Source organism: Podarcis filfolensis, assembly GCF_964270895.1.
Source record: "Podarcis filfolensis genome assembly, chromosome: 2".
In the NCBI taxonomy this organism is placed as follows: domain Eukaryota; kingdom Metazoa; phylum Chordata; class Lepidosauria; order Squamata; family Lacertidae; genus Podarcis; species Podarcis filfolensis.
Genome location: NC_139605.1, coordinates 63,789,905 through 63,813,234, shown reverse-complemented (window position 1 = coordinate 63,813,234; position 23,330 = coordinate 63,789,905). Strand labels below are relative to the sequence as shown.

Genomic DNA, 23,330 nt, shown 5'->3' with positions numbered 1-23,330 from the left:
GAAATAAAGACAAAAGGAGGAGGAAGAGGCAAGCAGGCAGGCAAACTCAGGAGGAAAGCTGCTTACATGTTCACAGTATCTTTGCAAAGGAGGATGGGGAGAAAACCAGAATAAATTAGTCATGCCTCCATTGACCCATTTGACTGTCCTACCAGCTCCAGTGGTTACTAGCTGCCATTGCCAAGAAGGAAGTCAGGTAGACAGTGGTGGAGGGGATATATTCAGGGACCTAAATGTAAGCACAAGGCATAGTTTGAAGGCACATGAGGCCACCACCTTGCTGAAGCTAAGAAGTTCTAGGTTCCTTCAGCGACTGGCTAAGTGGGAACTACATGTATACTTTGGGTTCAAGGATGGAAAAAAGTGGGATAAATTTAACAAAGTAAAATAAAAATTAATGTTCCATGTGGCATTCCCGGTCCCCAGCATTAGCCACTAACACAACAAAGGAGGTACACGGCCTTCTTTATTACGAAGATTGGGGATGGTGGAATGCTATATATCCAGAAAAGCTACTTCTCATGCAGAGAACCACACTGGAATGAAAAAATTATTTTCCACAACAGAACTCATATAGCAAAAAGTTCTTTTAGTTATAATACAGAAGAGGGTTGTCCCCCCTACCCACTCCAAAAATTATACAAAATGCAACTATGAAATCCAACTGGGTACAAACTTTGCATCATAAAAAATTATTGGGGAATGTAGAGGTTCAATAAATTACAATAAAATTGGGGAATGTAGAGGTTCAATAAATAAAATTTTTATCCCCCCCACCCCAGGCACAGAACAGGCTGCTATCCGCAAGCCTAGGGAGCCCGGCGGGAAGTCGCGCCGGTCTCCCCAGGCTTGCGAATATCTGCCCGAAGTCGCGTAGCTCTCCCACGGCTTGCCGAGAGCTGCACGAAGCTTGAAGCGCTGAGCTCAGCGTGCCCCAGGCTTCAGGATGCAGGCAGCTCTCCGCAAGCCTTGGGAGAGCTGCACGACTTTGCGCAGCTCTCCTACGGCTTGCCGAGAGCTGCGTGAAGCCCGAAGCCTTCAGGCAGCTCTCCGCAAGCCGTGGGAGAGCTGCGTGACTTCACGCCGGGCTCCCACGGCTTGCGGAGAGCTGCCTGAAGCCTGGAGAGCGAGAGAGGTCGGTGTGCACCGACGCCTCTCGCTCTCCAGGCTTCAGCGAAAGCCTGCATTCGCCCCATAGGACGCACACACATTTCCCCTTCATTTTTGGAGGGGAAAAAGTGCGTCCCATAGGGCAAAAAATACGGTAAAACCCATTATTGTCATTTCAAAGATCTGCAATTCCCTACTGAGTTTTTAAGTGTACTGGCCTATGCTACAGAATACCTTAATATTATCCATTTGTAACCAATTCTGTTAACTTTAAAAACCTGTGTGTAATGGGAAACCTTGCCCCAGAAACAAAATGTTGCTTTCCTGTTTTATATTTCAAGCAAGGATAGTCAAGGAAAAGGTTTCTAGAAGTGGTTTTTAATTTTTGTAGGTAGGGCAGCTAACCCGTGTGTCCTCAAGATGTTGCTGGACTATGACTCCCATAAAACCTGACTATTGGCCATGCTGGCTGACGTTGGGAGTTCACAGATTATCTGGATAGCACAGATTAGCTGCTCCCCCTGTTGTAGATGGTCAATAATTTTGCTTGCTTTAAATGCAAAATAAGCAACAAGGGCCTGAAAGAACATCACATGTAGATGATACCGGCCATGTCTCTAAATATCCACAGTGGCATTATTATGGCATTTGTAGTTTTCCTGTTTCACATGATCCTGGAGTATTCTAATAATCATCTACACCACCTCTGAGGTTTCCCCTCTACCCAACTAGTGGTTTAAAAAAATATTTTGCTCTTACCTTTTTATTCAACTTAAAATTGCTCTTCCAAAATTATCCATATTTCCCTCCACCATTCCAAAGAAGTATAGAAATACTCATGTTGAGACACAAAAACCAGCAAGCCAGAATTCTTATATACATTTTGTCCACATTTATTTCATTTTTACAGTGGCTTTAATATAGATGTTGAAAGACAAGACTATTGGGGAGAAATGGAAACCCAAATTAAAATAAGACTAAAAGCTAACACTTAATAATTCACTATTAATAACATTATTTTCAAAAGTCGAGTTCTGAGGGGGGAGGCATCTAATCTTGTTGAAGTAGCCATGGTATAAAATAATTCACTTCCATTTTCCACAGAACATTGCACAAGCATCAAGAATGAAATGTGTCAAGAGCCTCATTTAGTACACAGAACAGGTCATTTGATGTATCAATACACTGAGATTTCCAAGGTTTAGTCTGAAAGCACATTTCAAACTGACACAATAAATGACCCGAGACTCCAAACATGGTGAGGATATTAGGGCTTGATGCCATTTTTCTGTGATAATTTGTATATGTAAATCACTTGAATACAGGCACATACATCGCAGCACATGTTTTACAGGGAATAAACAATATTGTAAAAACAAAGGCTTATGGGGGAAATCTGAAAGATAAAAATGCAGATATGAGGAAACAATTTAAGGCTGTTTGTTAAAAACAATATTTTAATGGAGAGCTCTCCAATAGTTCACCTATGCATGTTACAGGCATAATGTACTGGGACCTTCGATGTAAGCGCCATTTAAATCAATGAAGGCCACCGACAGCTTACTCATTTTGACTGGGCTTGTACAATGGAAGTTCCAAAACATTCTGCCCTAAGCCAAAATCTAGCTGGATTGTTTAAAGTTACTGGAAACTAGGGGAACAGCTGACTATAACATCTGTTAGCACAGGACTGCCAAATTCAACCAGTGTGGCTACAGTTTAACTTCAGTGGCAACACAAGTCTTCAGGCTGATTCACACATCAGCTTTTGGAGCTTTCAAACCACAGTGATGTGGCCGAATTACTACAGTGCGATAACACACCCATAGTGAAGCAACTCCTGGTTTAGCATAGCACTGCAAACACTTGAAAAATGTAATCAGCACGAACAGTCTTAAGGTTGTGTGAATCAACCTCTGGAAATCACTGTAGTCATTCTAGAAAAATTAATGAGGATCTACCACAATATAATATTTTAGTTTTAAGAGGAGGGATACTTGAAAAATGCTCAAAAGTTCACCTAAGGTTTTTATTCAAAAGTTTGGCTAGACTGAAATGCTTTGTGTATTGCCTTTAATTAAATACTTCATTGACTTTTGAATTTAACAGTTACATTTGGCCCTTGAAAAAATGTTTCATGCATTGCCCAGTAAAAGACCCAGAAGAGGAAACAGCATTTTTTTTTTGTAGAAATCTACATTTCCTTCAGTATTCCACAATAACTTTTTGTAAAGAAAACCCAAACACTCTGGAAAAGGACAATAGCTAAACATAAACCAACAACCATTTAAAAATATATGCATATAAAAATGTCAACCATATTGCTATGCCAATTCTTGTTGAAAAAATTCATGTAGGCATCAAAAATTCATTACAAAATTGTGCACATTTCTTTTTTGTTTCAGTCACCACTGTTTCCCCTAAAAGATGATAGCACCTCACAGTAGCATCTGCTATGAAAAAGTGGGAAGGGTACAGCTTCATTTCTCATATGCACTTCTACAGCAATCAAATATGGCCATCATTAACATACATAATTCACCTTCATTATGAATGGGAGAAAGATGATTAAGCTGTCCTCTGTGTTTCAGTCTAAGGCACATAGTGCAGCACTAAAGCCCTATATCTGCAAAAAAAATTATGCGTACTTGTGAGAGAAATACTATGGACAGAACCAGGGCTTGTCACTGAGATGGGATCCCATCTTTGTATACATTTTATATAAATTGCCTGTCTAGCATGCACAAGGGTTTGATTCCTGCAAGCTTATCTGGGTACTTTCATAGTATAAATACTGGAAAGCTAATTTATGATGCATAGCCAAAAATTATTTTTAAAAAAATCTAATGAAGAACCTGATTGCTAGCAGTAATTTCTAATCCAGAAAGACATAATGCACTTAAGTCCCATTAATTTAACAAGCTCACAGCCAAGTGTACACAGATCTTGGACAGTTTGAAAAAGCACTTAGCTATGGATTTTGAAACTCAGCTTTCTATTTCAGGGTTATTTCCACCTGACATTAACGTACACTAACTTTTAAGCCACAAAAAAAAAATGCACATCCAAAATGTTTAAAAATAGTTTTATTTTTTAAAAAAATCAATATATTGGTTTAAACTAGTCTCCTCCCCAGAAGCCCTAACTACAATTAATTCAGTCCACAGCAGGCGCAGCAACACAGTTGACATATGAGCCTGTTTCTCCCAACCTTTCCACAGCACATGTAAAAGATTATGGACAGTCGGCAGGCAAGGCTGTTACAGGGAACTGGGGTACGTGGGTGCACAGAAACACACACCTTCCACATCCCATCTAGCCCTCCTGCTTTACTTGGGCAAGAGAATCTGGCTCCAAGCTTTCATTTTTTGACTAAGCAGAGGGAATACATTAGATGATCATAAGGGATGAATGTTAAAGCACCAATCTCCCATTACATACTAGTGCAGGGCCTATATATCCACCCATAGATGAGCACCAGAGGGGAGAGGAGGAAAATTTCCCTCATATGCATTATGGAGAGCCCTACGTAAGCAGCTACTGCGTTCGTGCTGGACTGCATCAACTCCAAACACTTTTAATAAGTAAAGATTGTGTGATGAGAGAGGAGGCATGGTTGTGTTTAGAAGAGCCCTAAAGTGCTTTAAAAAAAAACAATTAACAAAACAGATTGCTGTGCAAAAATGCAGGCACTCTTTCAGAAAAAATAAGCAGCAGCATGACAAAGTAAAAATTAAAATCTTAAATACACAATTTGAACCTTAAGTACATTTTCTTTTCAATTTTGGAACCATTAGAACCAAATGAATTAAGGAACCAATTAATTTACTACTTCCAAGTAGTATATTTCTACTTTATTTTTACAAATTCATATACGTATTGAAATATAGGACCCAGACTTATCTACAATATGCACAATGAGTTAATGGCAGTGAAATCCACAATCAGAATTACAATTATAAAAATAAAATACAATTGTTTTATAGTTTAAAAATGAGAACATGTGTTTTCCTTTTGCTTTGTTCATATGAGAAGATGGCTTGTAATTCTTTAGCACAAGAGATTCTCAACATGCATACCAAGCATAAAATTTAAAAAAAAAATACATAAAGGTATTAAAAGTAGAATCTAAACAAATTATCTTATAATTTTGGTTCACTGTTTTTCATACCGCAACATATAAAAAGTGATCTCAGCAACATTGATGGTGAAGTTATGAAATTAAAGATCAGGCAAGTCAGCTGAGGGAATTTAACCTACTCCAAGTTCTGTCTCTGGAAACAGATGTGCACATCACATTAACTTCAAGTATGTTATCCAAGTACACACATGTCCAGGAAAACATTTAGCTCCAACAGTATCACTAAATGTAGCATCAAGCCCTGATCAATTCCATACTACATACACTGACTTCATCTGTGTGCAGAATTTTACAGACAACGTTCATACTGAATTTACAAAATGTTGATCAGCCTTTCTTAAGCTTGAAGTTCTGCACCTCAGTTTAACAATCCAGTTCCCTACATAAACTGTACAGTGGAACCTTGGGTTGCGAACGTGATCCGTGCAGGAGGCATGTTCGCAATCCGCAGCATTCGCAACCTGCAGCGCTGCATCTGTACACGTGCGTGATGCGATTCGGCACTTCTGCGCATGTGAAAAGCACAATTTAGCGCTGCGCATGCACGAGCGCCGAAACCCGGAAGTAATCCATTCCGGTACTTCCAGGTTTGGTGCGGTCCATAACCCGAAAACGCGCAAACCGCAGCGTTCGCAACCCAAGGTATGACTGTATTGCTGCCAAGACTGGACCAGTATTCTCTGAGGCATGGTCAAGAAGGATGCCTCTGCACTTGAGGAATAAATTCCAGATATTTATAAGGAATGCTATCCAGCATGCATCTTGCACATTATTATGGCCACCAATTCTGTTTCGAAAAACCGATCTCAATTTAGATACTGCAGCTTTTAGTGCAACCTAGCACAAATTTGCAAACTGCATACTTATCTTCCCGCTTAACTCCTGGGGTGTTAAGTTGTAGACTAAAACTACAGATCCGTTCTTCCTACATCTTAATTACCTTGAGCCTAAATTCAAAGAACCATACACCTAGTTCCACATGTCCCAAGGAGCTTCAGAGCAGCCCCCTCCCACAGCACATGGCAAGTCTGTCTTGAAACTGAAGAGTTTCAAAACCAATTTGTGATATGGCCCATGGTGTGGTGTTCAAAGGAAAATAAGAGTAAAAAGGTCTACTGGGCTCACCTAACTTAGAAATCTGGATCCTAGACCCTCCTTCAAAAGCAAAGAATGAGGAACTGGTGGCCCTCAGATGTTGTTGGACTCCCTCCACCCCAGACAGTATGGCCAAGGGGCAGGGATGATGGGACTTGCAATCCAACAACATATGGAGAGCCATGGGCTCCCCATATCTACTCGGAAGTTCATACATTCCACAGAAAATCATGTAAACCTGTAACAGTAACAAAATGAGTTTAAAATTAAGCAGCTCATGCTGAAACACAGGACTTGAAAGGATGGATCCATGAGGGTACAGCTGTGTTGTTTTTAAGCCCAACACCAAATAGAACACATGCAGATGCCTAGGTTAGCCCAAAAGTAAACATTGGGGTACATAAACAAACCCTTGTTATTAGATTTAACCAGCCTGAACTATTTGATAAATTTAGTTTTACTGAATAGAAAATGACACTATTTCAGAGGCTGTGTATAAACCTAAGCACGCAGGAAGCACTCTTCCACACATTACAGGAAGCAGCAAAAAGCACTAGTGACTTGACTCTCTTTGCATACTTACATTGTAATATTATGGACATTTAAGGTATGCAGAACCCTCTCTTAATTTCCTTTTCTGCCACTTCCCCAAATGTACCAAAGCAGCTGTTATCTATTTGGTATGATCTGTGCAGATACGTGCCTCTCTTTATATAATTAATCATAAATATGCATGTTCACACAAAATCATTTCTTCAAAACACTTTCTACAAACAATTCAGACTGAGAATGGGTTGCTTCTAATTTCCGTAATGTTCTGAACAAATGACAAGGGTACACGCAAAAACAGTTTTTACATCTACTCCATCTCTGCAATGCCATTCAGCTACTCAGTATTATGTTTAAAGAAATATGTAGAATATAAAATCTCAACATTTAATAGCCAATTTTCTTCATTCTCCCTTTCAGGTGAGCAGTTAAGTAGAACTACTGACAAAGAATGGCGGTTTAAATATTTCACAGTATTGCCAGAGCATGCTATAGTAGTCTCATGATGGGATTTTGTTATTGAAGGACAGCCATACTTGATTACATATACACATAAAGAGCTTTTAAAAAGGTGAACATTTAAGTGGCTCAAACACACCAAACTGCAGAAGACAGAAAATATTTAAAGGAATAAACTTGATCTAAATTGTAGGAAGAAATGACCTAACTATATTAGCCTCCACTGCTAGAACTTTAAAAATAGCATGGATAAGTTTGAATCCATGTTATATAATACTTACATTCTTTTGTGGCAACAAGACCAATGTGCAAATTTAGGTTTCAGGTTTAGTCCTAATACATAATTAATAGATATAGATTCTGGATTCTTAAATGAGTAAGTGCTAGAATTATCTATTTTGAAGCTGCTGTAGATACAAAATAATGATAAAGGTAAAGGGACCCCTGACCATTAGGTCCAGTTGTGGCCGACTCTGGAGTTGCGGCGCTCATCTCGCTTTATTGGCTGAGGGAGCCGGCGTACAGCTTCCGGGTCATGTGGCCAGCATGACTAAGCTGCTTCTGGCGAACCAGAGCAGCGCACGGAAATGCCGTTTACCTTCCCGCCGGAGTGGTACCTATTCATCTACTTGCACTTTGACGTGCTTTCGAACTGCTAGGTTGGCAGGAGCAGGGACTGAGCAACGGGAGCTCACCCCGTCACGGAGATTCTAACCGGCGAGCTTCCGATCAGCAAGCCCTAGGCTCTGTGGTTTAACCCACAGCGCTAACTAGTAAAGTTATGGAAGTGGCCCACTGGGTCATGTTTTCCCACTGTCTGCCCCATACTTATGCTAGTTCTACCTTTCGGTAATGAAACTGGTCAAAAAAATAACCTTATCACTTGATTTACTGGAATAACATTTCCTATACTAGAAGAAAACAGTTTGCAAATATGTATCTCACTCATTTACGGCTGGGGTTCATTCCTTCATGCATAACCTTCCAGAGGCTATAAGACAGTGGTGGATGGGCAAAAGTGGGTGGCACAATAGGAGCAATTCTTATCTTTGTACAGTAAGTTACATTCCGACCCTGCAAAAGTCAGAGGCTTCTGCACCCCCACATTGCTCCATCCAGGCAAGCAAGAGGCACTGTCACAGTTCAAGGAAACATTCTAGCCAAGCAAAAGCGCTCAAGGCAGGACTGAGCAGGGCCAATGAGAGGCATGGCCTGGGATGGGGCCTGACCCAGGAAGAATTGCACGGGGCAGGCAGTGAGGCAGGAGGGGCTGCATCTGGGACCTGGGGGTGGGGTTCTCCACCACTGATTTACCGCATCTCGTCCCTTTGACATAGGCAGTTTACAAGAGAATGAAATATTACAATTAACATATTTTAAAATAAGAACTGGAAAAAGTGGAGATGCTAGGTGACAAGGTGACAGTACTTCTAAGTTGGTGAAGATATTACCTGAGCAGAGATGTGTGCGCACGTGTTAACTATATTTCTTTGACATTCTATGTGAAGGCTTATTATAAATTATGAAGGACCACCCAGTCATGTAAGCTCCCAGCTCTGGTCTGAAATGGTACAGCCCAGGTTTGCCACTTGAGAGAACTAAGCCCTATAAAAGCATTATATTGAAGAAAAGTGTTACAAGAGCTTTTAAAAGTGGCCATCTTATTTATTTCCAAACTTAAGAGTATGTGTTTAGACAGTGATGCAAGGCTGCTTTATAATGAACATGACATATCTCACCCAACACTATATAAAAATTAAGCACAAACTTCACTTTTGCTGCCAGTAAGCTATAACCGGAACACATTTACATTCCATTCTCCTCCACACTTCAATCCAGTAATTTTCCTCTTCACTTTCCTTTCAGCAAGAAGTTCTTCACAAATGTTTTTCCCCACAACTGTGTGTGTCCCCCCCCACTCCATTTCTTGTTATAGGCAAGCTCTCCCTTGTCACCAAACTGATGCAAAGAGTCACTAGAGCTCAGCCCATGATTCCTTTTTTCAATATTAGAGATGAGTCTTAGAATACGATATTAAAAGTATTTGTTAGCATGTACAGATTGCCTTTCTTTCACCACTGAACAACAGCAGTCTCCCTCCTCCACACACTTAGCATTCAAGAGCAGTTCAACCCAGGGCTGCTTCTTTAAAAACTGCAAGGTTGATGACTAGACATTTTGGCAGGGCAGACTCCAGAAAACAAGCTGTCCCAACCAAATCAGGACAACTGAATTCCTGTGATCTGAACTAGTTGCTCCTCACACTGTTGAAGCACAAGCCTCTGGTTGCTCTAAGAGCTCCAGTGTCACAGCCTTCACACAACTCACTAGAGTCCTTGTGTACTTCTGCCCCACCCACCCCTTCCCCACCTGGGAAAACTTTGTGTGATAATCCTAAGGTAACGCTGAAGCATGAAACAGAGCCCAGTCTCTGTTGCAGTACAGCACATTCAGAAAAGAATGCTCCAATTACTAGATATTTTATACAAAGTATACATACATAATCCTTGAATGCCCCACATTTACAAACATTTATGAAAATATTTTCATAGTGGTTCTGGAACTACAATGTACATTTTGAAAGATTTAAATCCTATAAAACTAACATACATTAACACTATTTACAGTGACGTTAATTTTTAGGACTAGTTTGTCATCACTTAATTAAGTTATACTGGGATAAATCTGCATATGAATGGGAAACCTCTTTTTTATTAAGCACACATTAAGCATATATTCTTAGTTAAAACATAGATTTCTATTTTTCTATTTGTAGGTATAATCGATAATTTAGACTCTCTTCAAAGAATAGCTTAATAAAAATGCTACTTTAAGCAAGTCAGAGTTGCTCTGCAACACCTCCTTATACAACTTTTTGTTAAATACATTGAGTTGTATCAAACCCAATGGGAGGAAGACTGCATCCCTCACCCTGCAGATGTACTATAGAATTACACTATAGAATGAAAAATAATGCCATAGTTATGCATTGATAGTTTTTTAAAAGGAGTAATTTTCTTTCTGTGTTCAGCTTTAGCAAAAGCAGTCAGGGAGGATTCTTTGCATACTTTACATCTTTAGGTATAGAGATTTAGTAGGAAGTCATTTCAACATTTACAGCCAGTAGAATGTCAGACAACATTATGAATCAAGATTGGGCGGCCAAGATGTCAAACAACTTTAACTTTTAGTCTAGAACTTATTCCTTCACTTGTTCCCTGCTAATCGTCTCTTTCTTCCCTCATGTTCCTCTGCTGTTTTCCCCAATGCTGAGTGTTAATTTGGGACACCAACCTGTCCTAAGTGCCATCCATATGGATCCTGCTATACAAGTACAGGCGTCCCCCCACTTACACGGGGCTTATTCTGGGCACCCACGTGCATAAGTGAAATCACATAAAGTGGGAAGCACCCTCTGAAAAGACTCTAAATGCCTATTTCCCCCTGCTCTCTAGCTCTCTCTCCCACTCTCCACACAACTCTCTCTTCAACTTGAGTTAAAGCTCTGGGGCTGGTTGGAGGCTGAAGGCCACACAGGGAAGTAGCTGTGACTGCGCTACCAGCTGTTAGATGGGGAGGCTGAGCAGCCTAACAAAACCCTGCTGCACATCAGGTCTCTTCGGGGCTTCCTCCACCCTCACTGACATCTTCTTCAGACTCCAGAGAGGATCTCCTCGTGTGTCACAAGGACTTTACAGCTTTCTTCCACCATTTCCTGGTTTGATTCTATTTATTTATTCATTTATTTACCAGCGCTATGCGTTCAAGCAGTCGCACGTGAGTAGAATGTGTGTAAGTGGGGGGGGGATGCCTGTATTAAGATTATAAATTACGTCTAGGTTCCAAAGGTTTACACACCTAGTTTTAATTGTGCACTGGGACTGAACCTTAGAAAAATCACTCCTGAAAGTCAGGTACCCTGACGACCAATGCATTGCGGGGGGGGGGGGGAGGGATAATGTGCATGTGGTTCTTAGGATCCTGGCCAACAGTTTTACAGGGGCTCTTTAAAGAGGTAAGTTTTATTTTTAATAACATACCTGAAATTAAGTTCTACTGAAATGAATGACATACCTGAATAAGCACTCTGGATCGGGGCAATCCATTCATCCAAAAATCAACTCATAGACAAATGTATCACAGCAATTCATCAGCTGCTGGCAGGTGCACATAATAAATAGCTACCACAAACAAATTTCATACCATCTCGCATCTCAAGCACAATATTTAAGGGAGGCAGTTCCCATGTTCAGCCGCAAGTCTCAAGTGAAAAGACAGCAATAAATTTACATGCACATCTGGAAAACCCTAAGAGCAAATTCAAAGAGAAGTCTGTAGCAGCAAATGCAGCAACATGATAGAGCTACTCTAAAATGTATTTGTGGACCATTGCCTGAGAGTGCTTATCCTACAAACATCTATTTAGGCTGCAATCCTATACTCACTCACCTGGGAGTAGACCTCACTGAATTCCTTAGGACATACTTCCAAGTAGTCTTGCATCAGATTTTGATGTTAGTAAAGTGCTGGTGCCAGAGCAGAATGATGGTATATATAGTCTGACTTTGGTTTTCAGTGGAACAAGCAGATGTCCATCACCAAGCCAGAAATCTGCATTGTTTAGAGCTTGCCAGTAAGCCTGTTGCACCACCTTGGGATTGTCTCATAACTCTGTTCCTCCCACCATATCTAATACAAAGTGTTAGTCTGGCAACCCACCTACACATTCACATAAACATTTTTATTTTAAACCCTAGGTGAATAGTTTTAACTCAAGCTCAGGGTGTGACGAATTACAATTTTTTAGAGCTCGAAAGAAACTGAATCATTTCAAACTGGTGTTTGCCTTTGGAATATGCCAGAGAAAGAGGGCGGGGGACACACAATTATGTGTAATAAATGTAGTCCTTCTCATACAGTTTGGTGTTTAAAATAGCCCCTTTCACTTTCTTTTAAAAGTTTCTATTTATTCTGGATGTAGATGTAGTTATTTATACATAGGGAGTAAAGATCCCTTTTAATATACAGACCATAAAAGCAGATATTTTAATGTCTATTCAAAGGGTCAAGGTAGGCCTCCAACCCCTTTGAATGCCCCCATTTTTAATCAAGTTTTCCATGGAAATGCCAGAGTATGAAAAAAGGGGTCAGGATTTCTAAGAGTGTTTTATGAACTGCTTTAAAGACCCCAAAAATCTTATTTTCAAAAGACACACTAATGCATAAATGCATGCAAGAATTAAGAAAAATTCCCACATGGCACGTTTTGCTTATTCCACCTTACCCCTTGAAATGAAAGCACTGAAAGAGTACATTCAGAGAAGCAGAGTTACATTCAGATGTAAAGATGAAGCAAGAATTCACAAGTTTGCTTCTTTTATAGAAAAGTACAGAAATTAGGAGGTGGAGAGGAAAAGGCCCCGAGAAAAGAATGCAATGTAGGTAAACAACTGCCTCGATATTTTACAGTACTGAAAATACCAGCAAAATACACTAATATAGCAAATGCATGTAATTGTAAAGATATACATTCAACACCACTTACAATGGCTTTCTTCTTTTTCTTTGAAATTTATATTGATTAAGTTTCAGATGTCTGACAGAATGCCCATGAACTCATTAGAGCTTCGAGTTACTCTAACTGCTCACCTGATGTAGGTTAAAACAGAATAGGTATAGTAATATTTGTTTCGACCCGAGATATGAAGTTGCTTTCATTTTACAACTATTAAGCAGATAGTCTTATTTCAACTGAGTAAAATCACAGGCATTACTTTAGAAAAAAAACATGCAGAACATGGAGTTTCTTGACTTGGTTCCATAAACTTACAAGCATTTCAGGCTCAACAGAAGCAAAAGTTCTTTGCCAATGTTAAATCTGCAAAGCTGATCACCGGCATCCTTCAAGTGTTCCTGTCAAAGCATCAAGGCTGCTGTCTGTGTCTGAAGCCAATGTTTGTTCTGTCGACATGGATGAAATGTCATTGATAGATGATGACTGGGAAGGGCTGGTGTTGCTATTCACTGCTGCATCTGTGCTAAGTAAACCAAGCATAAGAAAATCTGAGGCAAGACATGGCTGGAACCATAGATTTTACGGAATTGTATTCATTGTTCTGGTGAATTTATTGTGGTTTGTGTTATTTATGTGCTTCTGTGTTTGAACACAAATCGCTTACCGTGGTATTTCTTAAAGGAGTGTATATATATGCAATACTGCAAGCTGTCCACTCAAGGGCATCAAATATTTTATAGGAAGCAAAAGCCCTGTACTTTTGAACAAATGAAAACATGTAGCCAGTATGTTGGGAATGGCAGAGTGTACACACTTACGAAAATGAAATTTCAGTTTCTTCCTTTGGATATGTTTGAAATCTTTGTTTCCTAAAAAATATCACCCATTACTCCACAATAGATTGGATCTAGTGTGCCCCTCTATAAATGAAAGAGCCCCTTCCATTTGTAAAAGAGGCAGATCTACTGGAGGTTTCTGTTAGGGAAAAAGGGGACATGGTTTGCAATTCTAGGCCACTTCCTATACTGCTCCAGAGGATTCATAACCATCTGGTCAGGGTGAATAAAAATCAATTTCTAAAAATAATAATCCAAAAACTGTAAATTAGAAACAATTAGAAAAACAATTAGAAATAAATACGTAATCTAAATACAAATGTGTTGGCCCCCAAATTAATCTCTACATTGAATCAATGCCTCTATCAAAGGCACTGAGCAAAAGGGTAAATGAAGAACCTATGTGATCATTTCTCAAATATGAACATTTGCTTTCTACCTACCAAATGTAGACATTTCATTTTCACTTGATGAAAGCAAACTGCTGTAGTCTGCCAACTAACTACCAAACCTTGCTTTGACTTATCAGTGATGGGCAGTTCATGCTTGCTTCCTACTCTGTTTTTGTGAGGTTGGGCTGGGCCAATGTTAGATGCAGCGCTGTGTGCACGTAATTTTCACAACAGAACCACAGTGCTGTACTTACCTGTAATTTTGCACAGAAAATTAATCTCAAATATTGCTCATAATGCCAGGCCATGGTGAACTAGCTTCCATGAGCAAGAGGAAGCTGGGCTTGCATACTCCCTGCCATCCTTCTGCTCCCACATGGTTGGGAAGCGGATTTCTGTCAAGTGTGGCTTGGTTTTTGCCAAGTTTGGTTGCTATTGAAATGAAATCAATATTGCTGCTACTCACCCCTTGAGTAGGCCTGGCATTGTGTGCAAACATGTGCAATATTTGACATTAATTTACAATCAAGTGATGCATAAATGTTATGAAATAAATAAGTAAATAAAGCATTATATGTGAATTGGGCCATTGGATTTGTGCATGAGACAACCTGCACCCAGAATCTTCCAGAGTTCTGGTACTTTAGTTGTACTTTCCTGTTTCCTGGACAAGCTTTTTGCTACCAAGCATGTCAGTCAAGATGTGGGGACAGCACCTCACTCATTCATTTCATATTTGTAGTCTCTAGAGCAGGGAAAGGCTATGTGACTGTATTGTCTCCTAGAACAGCAGTTACAGGAAAGAGAAATTCTGTTTCCTTTTTTGTGGCCTTTGTGCAGTCCCCTATATGACAACAGTGAGAAGTTCTTACCTGGAGAAGGATGTAGAAATTGTGTCAGCTAAAAATAATCATCAGTGCATCTCCACCAACATCAACCTATTTTGTGGCATCACTGTCTATACTATAGCATAATGCCAGGCAAATGTCCGAAGAGACTGCCAGGTTGCTATCTTGCCTGCATTCACCACTGATATGAAGAAAACATGTTTGTAAAATTTAAATTTCAAGGTCAAGTAGGTATGAGCCCCTACAGTGTTCCCCATTACATTCCTTGGGACCGCAAGCCAAGCCAGACAGTGCTTCCATTCATCATTGTTACGGACTGCCATACAAATTTAAAATAAAAAGGAGAGGGGTGTTGTTCCCCATAAATTTCCTTTCAAAAACCAATGACCTTGCTCCCCTACAGTTCTATGGAATGTGATCCCACCATTTTTGTTTCTCATCATGATGGATCTGCCTGCTGCTAGGAGAGAGTACGAGTGACACAAATGTCACTCAGAGCAATGAGGAAAGACTTCCTATTCTCTCCTGAAACCTTAAAGCCACAGAGAACACAACTTTCATTCCTCAGTGGTGAGGGATGGTGTGTGATGTAGTCCATCGTCACCTGGAGGGTCAGAGGCTCCTCACCTGTGCTTCAGGGGGGAAAGGCATCCCATCCACAGCTCTCAACTTCTTCTATCATCTTTCCCCACAAGCTAGAAATTAATATTATAATTCCATGTAGCTCAATTATTTTATTACTAGGTGTTTGTGCACATTCTGAAACAGGCTGCACTGGAACAAGAATTTGAACAACATAACTTACTTGGAAACTTCCATTGTTAATGACAACAGATTTATAACACAGCACAAAGAACCCCTGAAGACAAAAACAGACTATTACATCAATGACTAACCTGAAGGTTGTTCTTTTACCAAACCATTCTTATTCCTTTCTTCCCAATCCATTACTTCTTTATATATTAGTTCTACATTTAAAAGAAATGACAGAGGAAGGAGGAGAGAAAGAGAAGAAAAATTACAAGAGTACTTTTTAAAATCTTGAAACAGCTACTATGATCTGACACAACACTCTCATGCAAACCCCTCCGTCTCAAATAACCACCCAGTCACTGTAAAAGCATAAAGGTAAAGGTAAAGGTACCCCTGCCCGTACGGGCCAGTCTTGACAGACTCTAGGGTTGTGCGCTCATCTCACTCTATAGGCCGGGAGCCAGCGCTGTCCGCAGACACTTCCGGGTCACGTGGCCAGCGTGACAAGCTGCATCTGGCGAGCCAGCGCAGCACACGGAACACCGTTTACCTTCCCGCTAGTAAGCGGTCCCTATTTATCTACTTGCACCCGAGGGTGCTTTCGAACTGCTATACTTATGTTTAATTTTTGTTTATAAAGCATCTATAGGTTGCCCTATGACAAAGGGTTCTCAAACATCATAGCATATAATAAATCATGGTTACCTTTCCATTCTTCAATGGCATGTTCTCTTTCTTCCAACTGTGCATCATAGATTTGAGGAGGAGGCTACAAAAAAAGGTTAAAAATAAAAGTCTTTGAATTCAATGAAACTTAGATTAATTCCCAAGATGAAATACAAGTGTAAAAAAGAAACGATCGTTTATTGAGCTGGGAAGTTCTCATGTGTTGTTTCCATTGAAACAAACATAAGCTGCATAAGAGAATGTTTCTGTTTAAAAGGCTCTTTATAAACTTTTCATCAAAGCTAGTTTCTACTGTTATCACATGATTTGCTTTTTTGAATACAAGGATTAGTAAATGCTACAATTAATAGGGTAGCAGCCAAATAAAGGAGTTTTAGTCAATCAATCATTGTATGTAGTTGACAAATCAATTGATCTAGCAATAAAATTTGCACAGGAATATGATCAAGTTTTCAACAGAATAAGCAATTTTTAAACTTTTACTCAATTTAGTCAAATTTTCCAGTAAAAACCCCCACAAAGGAGGTCTGTGCTTTTTATTTCATTTAATGAAAAGGCATTATAGCTACTTAGCATGAGTTAACAGGCTTATTTAGTCTCAGCAATATTTCAGTGGCCCTAACTCATCCCTAATATGATCTTAATAGGCTGCTGAATTTTTAGTCACGGAGCTGGTTCTCTCCCTCCCATGGATACTACTATCACAGAACTTCTAAATTCCTTTAGACCGTTTTCCTCCCCTAGGTAAAATTTGGAGCTGTCCATAGGAAACAACAGAGAAGCCCACAATTTTAGCATATATGAGATTAGGAGCAGTATGCCAATCTATACGCAAAGACAGAAGCTCATGCTCCAACTCAGGTCTTATTTGGAATCATTTTTCCTGAACTTCCTCCCATTTCAAGCCCAGTGCTTAGCTGCATGTAGAATCCTTGTACTCCATTAACTTTAACATTAACCTCCCGCAGGGCTGCCTAGGCTGCGGATGCGTTCCCGAAGTGCCGGGCGCTCTGCTTTCAGCGCGCCCGGCGCTCCGGGAATCAGGCTGCTATCCGCAGCCTAGACAGCCCTGTGGGAACTCCCGCAGGGCTGCCTAGGCTGCGGATGTCTTCCTGAAGCCTGGAGAGCGAGAGGGGTCGGTGCGCACCAACCCCTCTCGCTCTCCAGGCTTCAGCGAATGCCTGCATTCGCCCCATAGGACGCACCCAGATTTCCCCTTCATTTTTGGAGGGGGAAAAGTGCGTCCTATAGGGTGAAAAATACGGTAAATATGCCCTCAGATTTTCACCAAGGTAAGTAGCACTGCCATAGTGACATCAACCATAAAATTTCTTTTGAATAAACTTTAAAGGTAAACTTACCGCTTCAGCTTCAGCTGGGTCATACCAAACAGTGATATATGGATGACGCAAAGCTTCATCTACCGAAATTCGTTTGTCTGGATCTACTACTAGCATTTTTGATAGTAAATCTCTAGCTTGACCGGCTAGAAAATGGAAAGGGGGGTGACCGTTAGCTGAAGATCCGAAGCATAAAGGTAAGGTACAAAATGCATATTCATAACAAGGACATACCATAAGGTATTTTTTAGTCTTGGATATTTTGACAAGAGACAGTAAGGATGTTGGAATTCACTCAATAAAAGCAACATGCTTAATGTAAACAGTGGATTAAAAAATTGATAATCTGCATTTTGCTAAGTGACAGACAACAGGAATATGCTGTTTTATCAACTAGAAAAAAGTATCCACCCCACCCCAAACAATTACCATAGCATTCTGGTTAAGATCCCTGAAATTTGTTAGTTTGATTTTTTAAATCTGACAGTTCCTACTGCTCTACTAGCACAGAATGCTGTTTCTTACAATGGGGTTTTTGCCAGGACAGTACAGTGATACCTCTAGTTACGAACTTAATTTGTTCTGGAGGTCCGTTCTTAACCTGAAACTAGAGGTGTGCTTTCGCTAATGGGGCCTCTTGCTGCAGCTGCACCACCGGCACACGATTTCCATTCTCATCCTGGGGCAAAGTTCTCAACTCGAGGTAACTCTTCCAGGTTAGCGGAATTTGTAACCTGAAGCATTTGTAACCTGAAGCGTTTGTAACTCAAGGTATCACTGTAGTATGATTCAATTGCAAAATAAAACACAAATTAACAATGCCAAAGCAAAGAAACATATATTGATAGGCTATGGCATACGGTTATAATGTCCCAAATCAAAAAAATAAGTAATTCCTGTCTTCACCAACCGGTCTGGTAACCTAAACTCTATAATGCAACTTGAAGTATTTAAAGCCTGTACAAAAAAATAATGATGCCTGTTTCACAACCTTGAGAAAAATGAAAATACAAGAATAATGCACACATGAAATCTTACTTTTTAGTTTGTCCCGATCAGATTCCGATGGAAATATCCAGTCTGGGAACAACTCTTCAAATTTGATACCTGGATATTTTGGCCTATTTTCTACATAGTTCCGCACAGTAGGCTGCAGTTTTTTCATAAAATCTGCTGATGGTGTACCTAGTTGTTCAATAACTTTATTCCACTGGTCAATATCTGCAACAGTTTCATTTAGGAAAATAAAAGTATTCCCCCTTTCCCACCAAAAAGCATGTATAGTACAAGTATTAGCTACCGTATGTATTTAATTTATTGCATTTATATCCTACCTTTTTCTCCGAAGAGCTCAAAGTGCCATATATGGCTCTTCCCCTCTTCATTTAATCCCCATGACAACTCTGTGAGGTAGGTTAGGCTGAGAGACTGTAACTGGCCCAAGGTCACTCAGTGAGCTTCACAGCTGAGCAGGGATTTGAACCCTGGCCTCCCAGGTCCTAGTCCAACACTCTAAGCACAATCCCACACTGGCTCTTCACAAAAGGTTGTGAAGCATGTTGGGAATGGCTTGAGAGACAAGTTAGATCCAAACTTTGTTGGCATATTTCTACTCAGGGCTGGCAGAATTTCGAAACGCTTCTGCTTGTCACCTATGTGGATAACTGCCTAGCAGGTAGTCACAGGATGTACTCCAAGTGGATTCTGAACTTAAGCATTTAAAAGGTACATGGAGACAAAATTTCAGAATCAACTTGAAAGTAGTATCTTCTTCAGTTACATCCCTCTTCCCTGCACAAAACCAAATCCCAAATCAAAATACTTGAGTTCCACAGGGTGTGTTGGATTTTTCAACTTACAAAAATTAGGAGTGCTCATTAGGAATTTCAAAAGATATTTTGGTTAAATTAAATTAATATAACTTAGCTGTGCTTGGTAAGTAAAATGTGTGTAGAATTGCACTGAAATCATTAAAAACGATAGCCAAGAACTTGCAGTTATGTTGTTGTTGCTTAGCATTAGCTGACATATTCAGAAGGTAAAATTATAATTTTTTGGTTTTCCGAAAGCAGTTTATGTGCTTCTTCCTCAGATATAGACTTACCAAGCTAAATGTTGTCCAGTCAGAAAAATAATAGCAGATTTGAATTCCTCACACCCAAAAACATACTTTAAAGACCCTTCACTGAAGAAATCTCCAAAAATTAAGTTTCAACCCCTAAAATAACATGTCCTACTGGGGCAGCTTCCTCCCCAACAAATATTTATTTCTGGGGAGCTGTACATTTTAACTGGCAAGATCATGCTTTTAATAGTATTTTTGATCCTCAACAACTTTTTCTCCACCGACTTTTATAGAATGGAAGTGTTTGGCAGAATTTCGCCCTCTCAATTCCCTGCCCCTTCTTTAAAGAACTCACTAGAATTAAATGGAATAGATGAGTTCTTCCAATATGGTAGAGGACATTACCCACAATATTTTCTGTTTAACCTGAGTGAGCACAGCACTGGAATGACAGTACCAGTCTATGGGGCTATATAAGGCTAGCTATACTTCTCTTTTTGGGAGAAGACATGTCCAACATCACGTCTTATCGTACTTCTGTAGCCTTCATAAAGGCAAATCCAGATGTACGTTTAAACCGAGGACACAGTGAAAAACATATTTAAAATCCCATTATAAGATTCTCTATGTTAGTTACTACAATAGCTTAAATTTAGTATGCTGGCAAAAGAAAATCAATTTCATAAATTCTTTAGTAACAATCAATGGATGCCAATTGCAACTACAGGCTTGGCAATTTCAACTATAAAAGGTTAAAACATCACATGCTAAATTGCACAAATAAAGACAGCTTCTTGATCTGCATAGATAAATGGATTTTACTAAAGAACTCCACCAATCTAGAGTTAAAGGAACCTTCATTCACTACACAGTCCTAAAACATGTCTACTCAGAGGTTACTACTACTTAATTAAATAGGATGTACTTTCAGGAAAATAAAACTGCAGCCTTGGAAAACTGTGTACAAACCACGTATTTCATTTCATGTATTTCATTACTGAATTCCAGAATATTTTAAAACAACAATTTTGTGCAGTTTCTGCTCTCTGGTGCATTCAGTAGTCTAGTCTACATTAAATAAATATTTTTGGAATAACTCCGTAGGTGAAAACAATCAAGTTCCACATGGCTGACAAATGCTTAATCAGAAATAGATATCAAGTGAGGTTTTTTGGCCATCACCGTAAATCTTCAACAGCACACACCAGAAGTATCAATAATCACAATCCAAATTACTAAAATGTGCCTCTCATCTAGGAACAAAGAGGCCACATGCAAATATAATTATTAGATAGTGCTTGCTAGTAGAAATTAATGAGGCAGTCCCTTTAAATGTGGCCTTCTATAAAGTCCCTCAAGTTGTTAAACTGCAGCAAATGAAATTTAAAATGGAACAAACCATTCTCATCCCTCACACACCTTCAGAATCCCAAATTGGAGCTGCATGGTCCTAATAATTATTAAAAAGGATGTGCATAAGGTACTACAGATAGCTTGGTGTGCCTAAGATCTATACTGTATATTGCAAACAGAGAACACCGTAGTCTTTTTAATATCCCAAAGCACTGAGGAGAAACTTGCACACACTGTACGTACTTCTGGAAGTAAAATGTTTGACAATACATTTGTGTGTGTGTGTGTGTGTGTGTGTGAGAGAGAGAGAGAGAGAGAGAGAGAGAGAGAGAGAGAGAGATGAAAAGCTCCAAATAGCAAAAGTCAATTTGTGAGTAAGTTTTTGTGCAAATTTGTTCTGTCTCTAAATACTACCTCTGTACTTTGTGAGTTGCTCATTCAGAGACCTACTGGAATTTGCCATTTGAACATTCACTTGCTAACTGTGACAAAACAACTGGCTGATTATTTTAAAGCAAGATTCAAGTAGTAAGGTTCTCCCTGACTTTCTTCTAGGTCACAGATTGCAAACCCAAATTATAAACTAACAACCAAATGCTTATTTCAATAGGGACAATAGCCATTTACATGGCTTCCATGTAAATCACAAAGATGGAAAACAATATGGGTATAAAGAGGGAAAGAAAGCATTAAGATGTCAACACTAAGACCCTTCTCAATTCTCTGCTCAGTCATGAAAAGTACCAGTATCTGTTGAAATATATTAAATTATGTGTTTTCTGAAGAGACTGTGATTGCACCTGAGATTGACTTTCAAGTAATATAAAGTAATGATCAGAGAAACAGATACTAGATTGGTGGAGCTCAAACAAGTAAGATGCATTTTCTGCACAGAAATTTGTTAAGCATGAAACACAGATATATGAAGACAGCAAATATGAAAACTAGTGTTAACATGCAACTTAAAAGAGACACAGCATACATGAAGAATTGTGTTAGGTTGGTCATAAGGCTTTAGAGAATAAAATAATATATATGGGAGAAAATTGAGAAAATGAAAATTCAAGCTTCTTCTATTTAATTGTGTTATTAGGTTAACACATGATCAACCATTAAAATCTCATGAAATTAAGCATTCGGAATTATATTTTTCTAACCTGCATGCCTTCACTATCCTTTTGAAGAGAACAGGATAAGATAAGAACTGACAAGACAAAACCACTGTTGTGAGGCTATTTCCATTGTGCAGAGAAATGCAAAAAAAAGAGAAAACAATAAATTTTGAGCAGTAATTTTGTGGAATTTTCAGTTTAAACAGTGCCAATAACATCAAGGAAATTTGCAGCACCATTAAAACTGCAAAAATGAAATTCCAAACAAGAATGATTAATGTTCAAACACCGAAGTTAAATGTGGACAAAGAAGAGAATAAAAGTTTAAGTGCTTGGTTAATATCACAAATTTTGAACATGCGTGGCAGATCCATTCAGTAAAAAGATGAGGGCAGGGGATTAGCATCTTTTGCGTCCATAAGTGTGTGAAATAACTCTTTGGTAAATGTGGATTAAGATTCAAAATTATTAGGGAAGGATACGATCAGTGCCTTGGAATATCACACAACCTTTCACCAATTCTCCCATGATGCAACCAACTGACCAGATATCAACTGAAAGTAAAAGTGAAATGACAAAATTATGAAGTGTCATGAACTAAAGTGGAAAACAAAAACATTTTTACATTAAAAACACAACAATGCAAAAAAAATGAAACTGCTAACGTGTTGTTGAACAACATGGACAAGAACATTTAATCTAAATGCAAATTTTAACTTTTGACGAAGAAACATTTTGTATTAAAAATATAACGCCACCATATTATGGCAGGTCTGGCAATTCCTCAAAAATTGCTTCAGTCTTATTTTCAGCTGTTCACATTTGTGGTCCATAAAAGTCTTATAAAGGATACAATCTCTTCCTGGAAACAGGACCTTATGGAGGACCATTTCTGCCATTATGCACCCAACAGACCAGATATCCACTATTAAATGTTAGGTGTAATAGGGACAAAAGTTACAAATCTACAAACACATTTTCAGTACACACTAAACATTCATGGCAGCTATTCAGAATAACCCAAACAAAAAATTCACCACAGACTATTTTATACAGTATTCTTTAAACTGAAATA

The 23,330-nt window shown here is 39.2% G+C and overlaps 1 protein-coding gene across 9 annotated transcripts in view; it reads right to left on the bottom strand.

Moving 5' to 3' along the window:
- Nucleotides 1-1,979: 1,979 nt before the first annotated feature.
- MAPK9 (mitogen-activated protein kinase 9) overlaps nt 1,980-23,330 on the bottom strand; it is a 39,389-nt gene continuing 18,038 nt past the window's right edge. For 2 of the 9 annotated variants that reach the window (XR_014542957.1, XR_014542959.1), the window contains 7 exons: nt 22,738-22,809; nt 18,764-18,946; nt 17,747-17,871; nt 16,404-16,467; nt 15,842-15,913; nt 11,211-13,387; nt 1,980-10,917 (listed from right to left, as the gene is read on the bottom strand). Coding sequence is in view for 4 of the 9 variants with exons in the window: in XM_083592667.1 (XP_083448793.1) it covers nt 13,245-13,387; nt 15,842-15,913; nt 16,404-16,467; nt 17,747-17,871; nt 18,764-18,946; nt 22,738-22,809 (659 nt within the window). In the remaining 5 variants the exon portion in view is untranslated. Of the gene's footprint in view, nt 13,393-15,841; nt 15,914-16,403; nt 16,468-17,746; nt 17,872-18,763; nt 18,947-22,737; nt 22,810-23,108; nt 23,181-23,330 lie in introns of all 9 variants that reach the window. The other 7 variants (XM_083592669.1, XM_083592670.1, XM_083592667.1 and 4 more) reach the window with 5 other exon arrangements.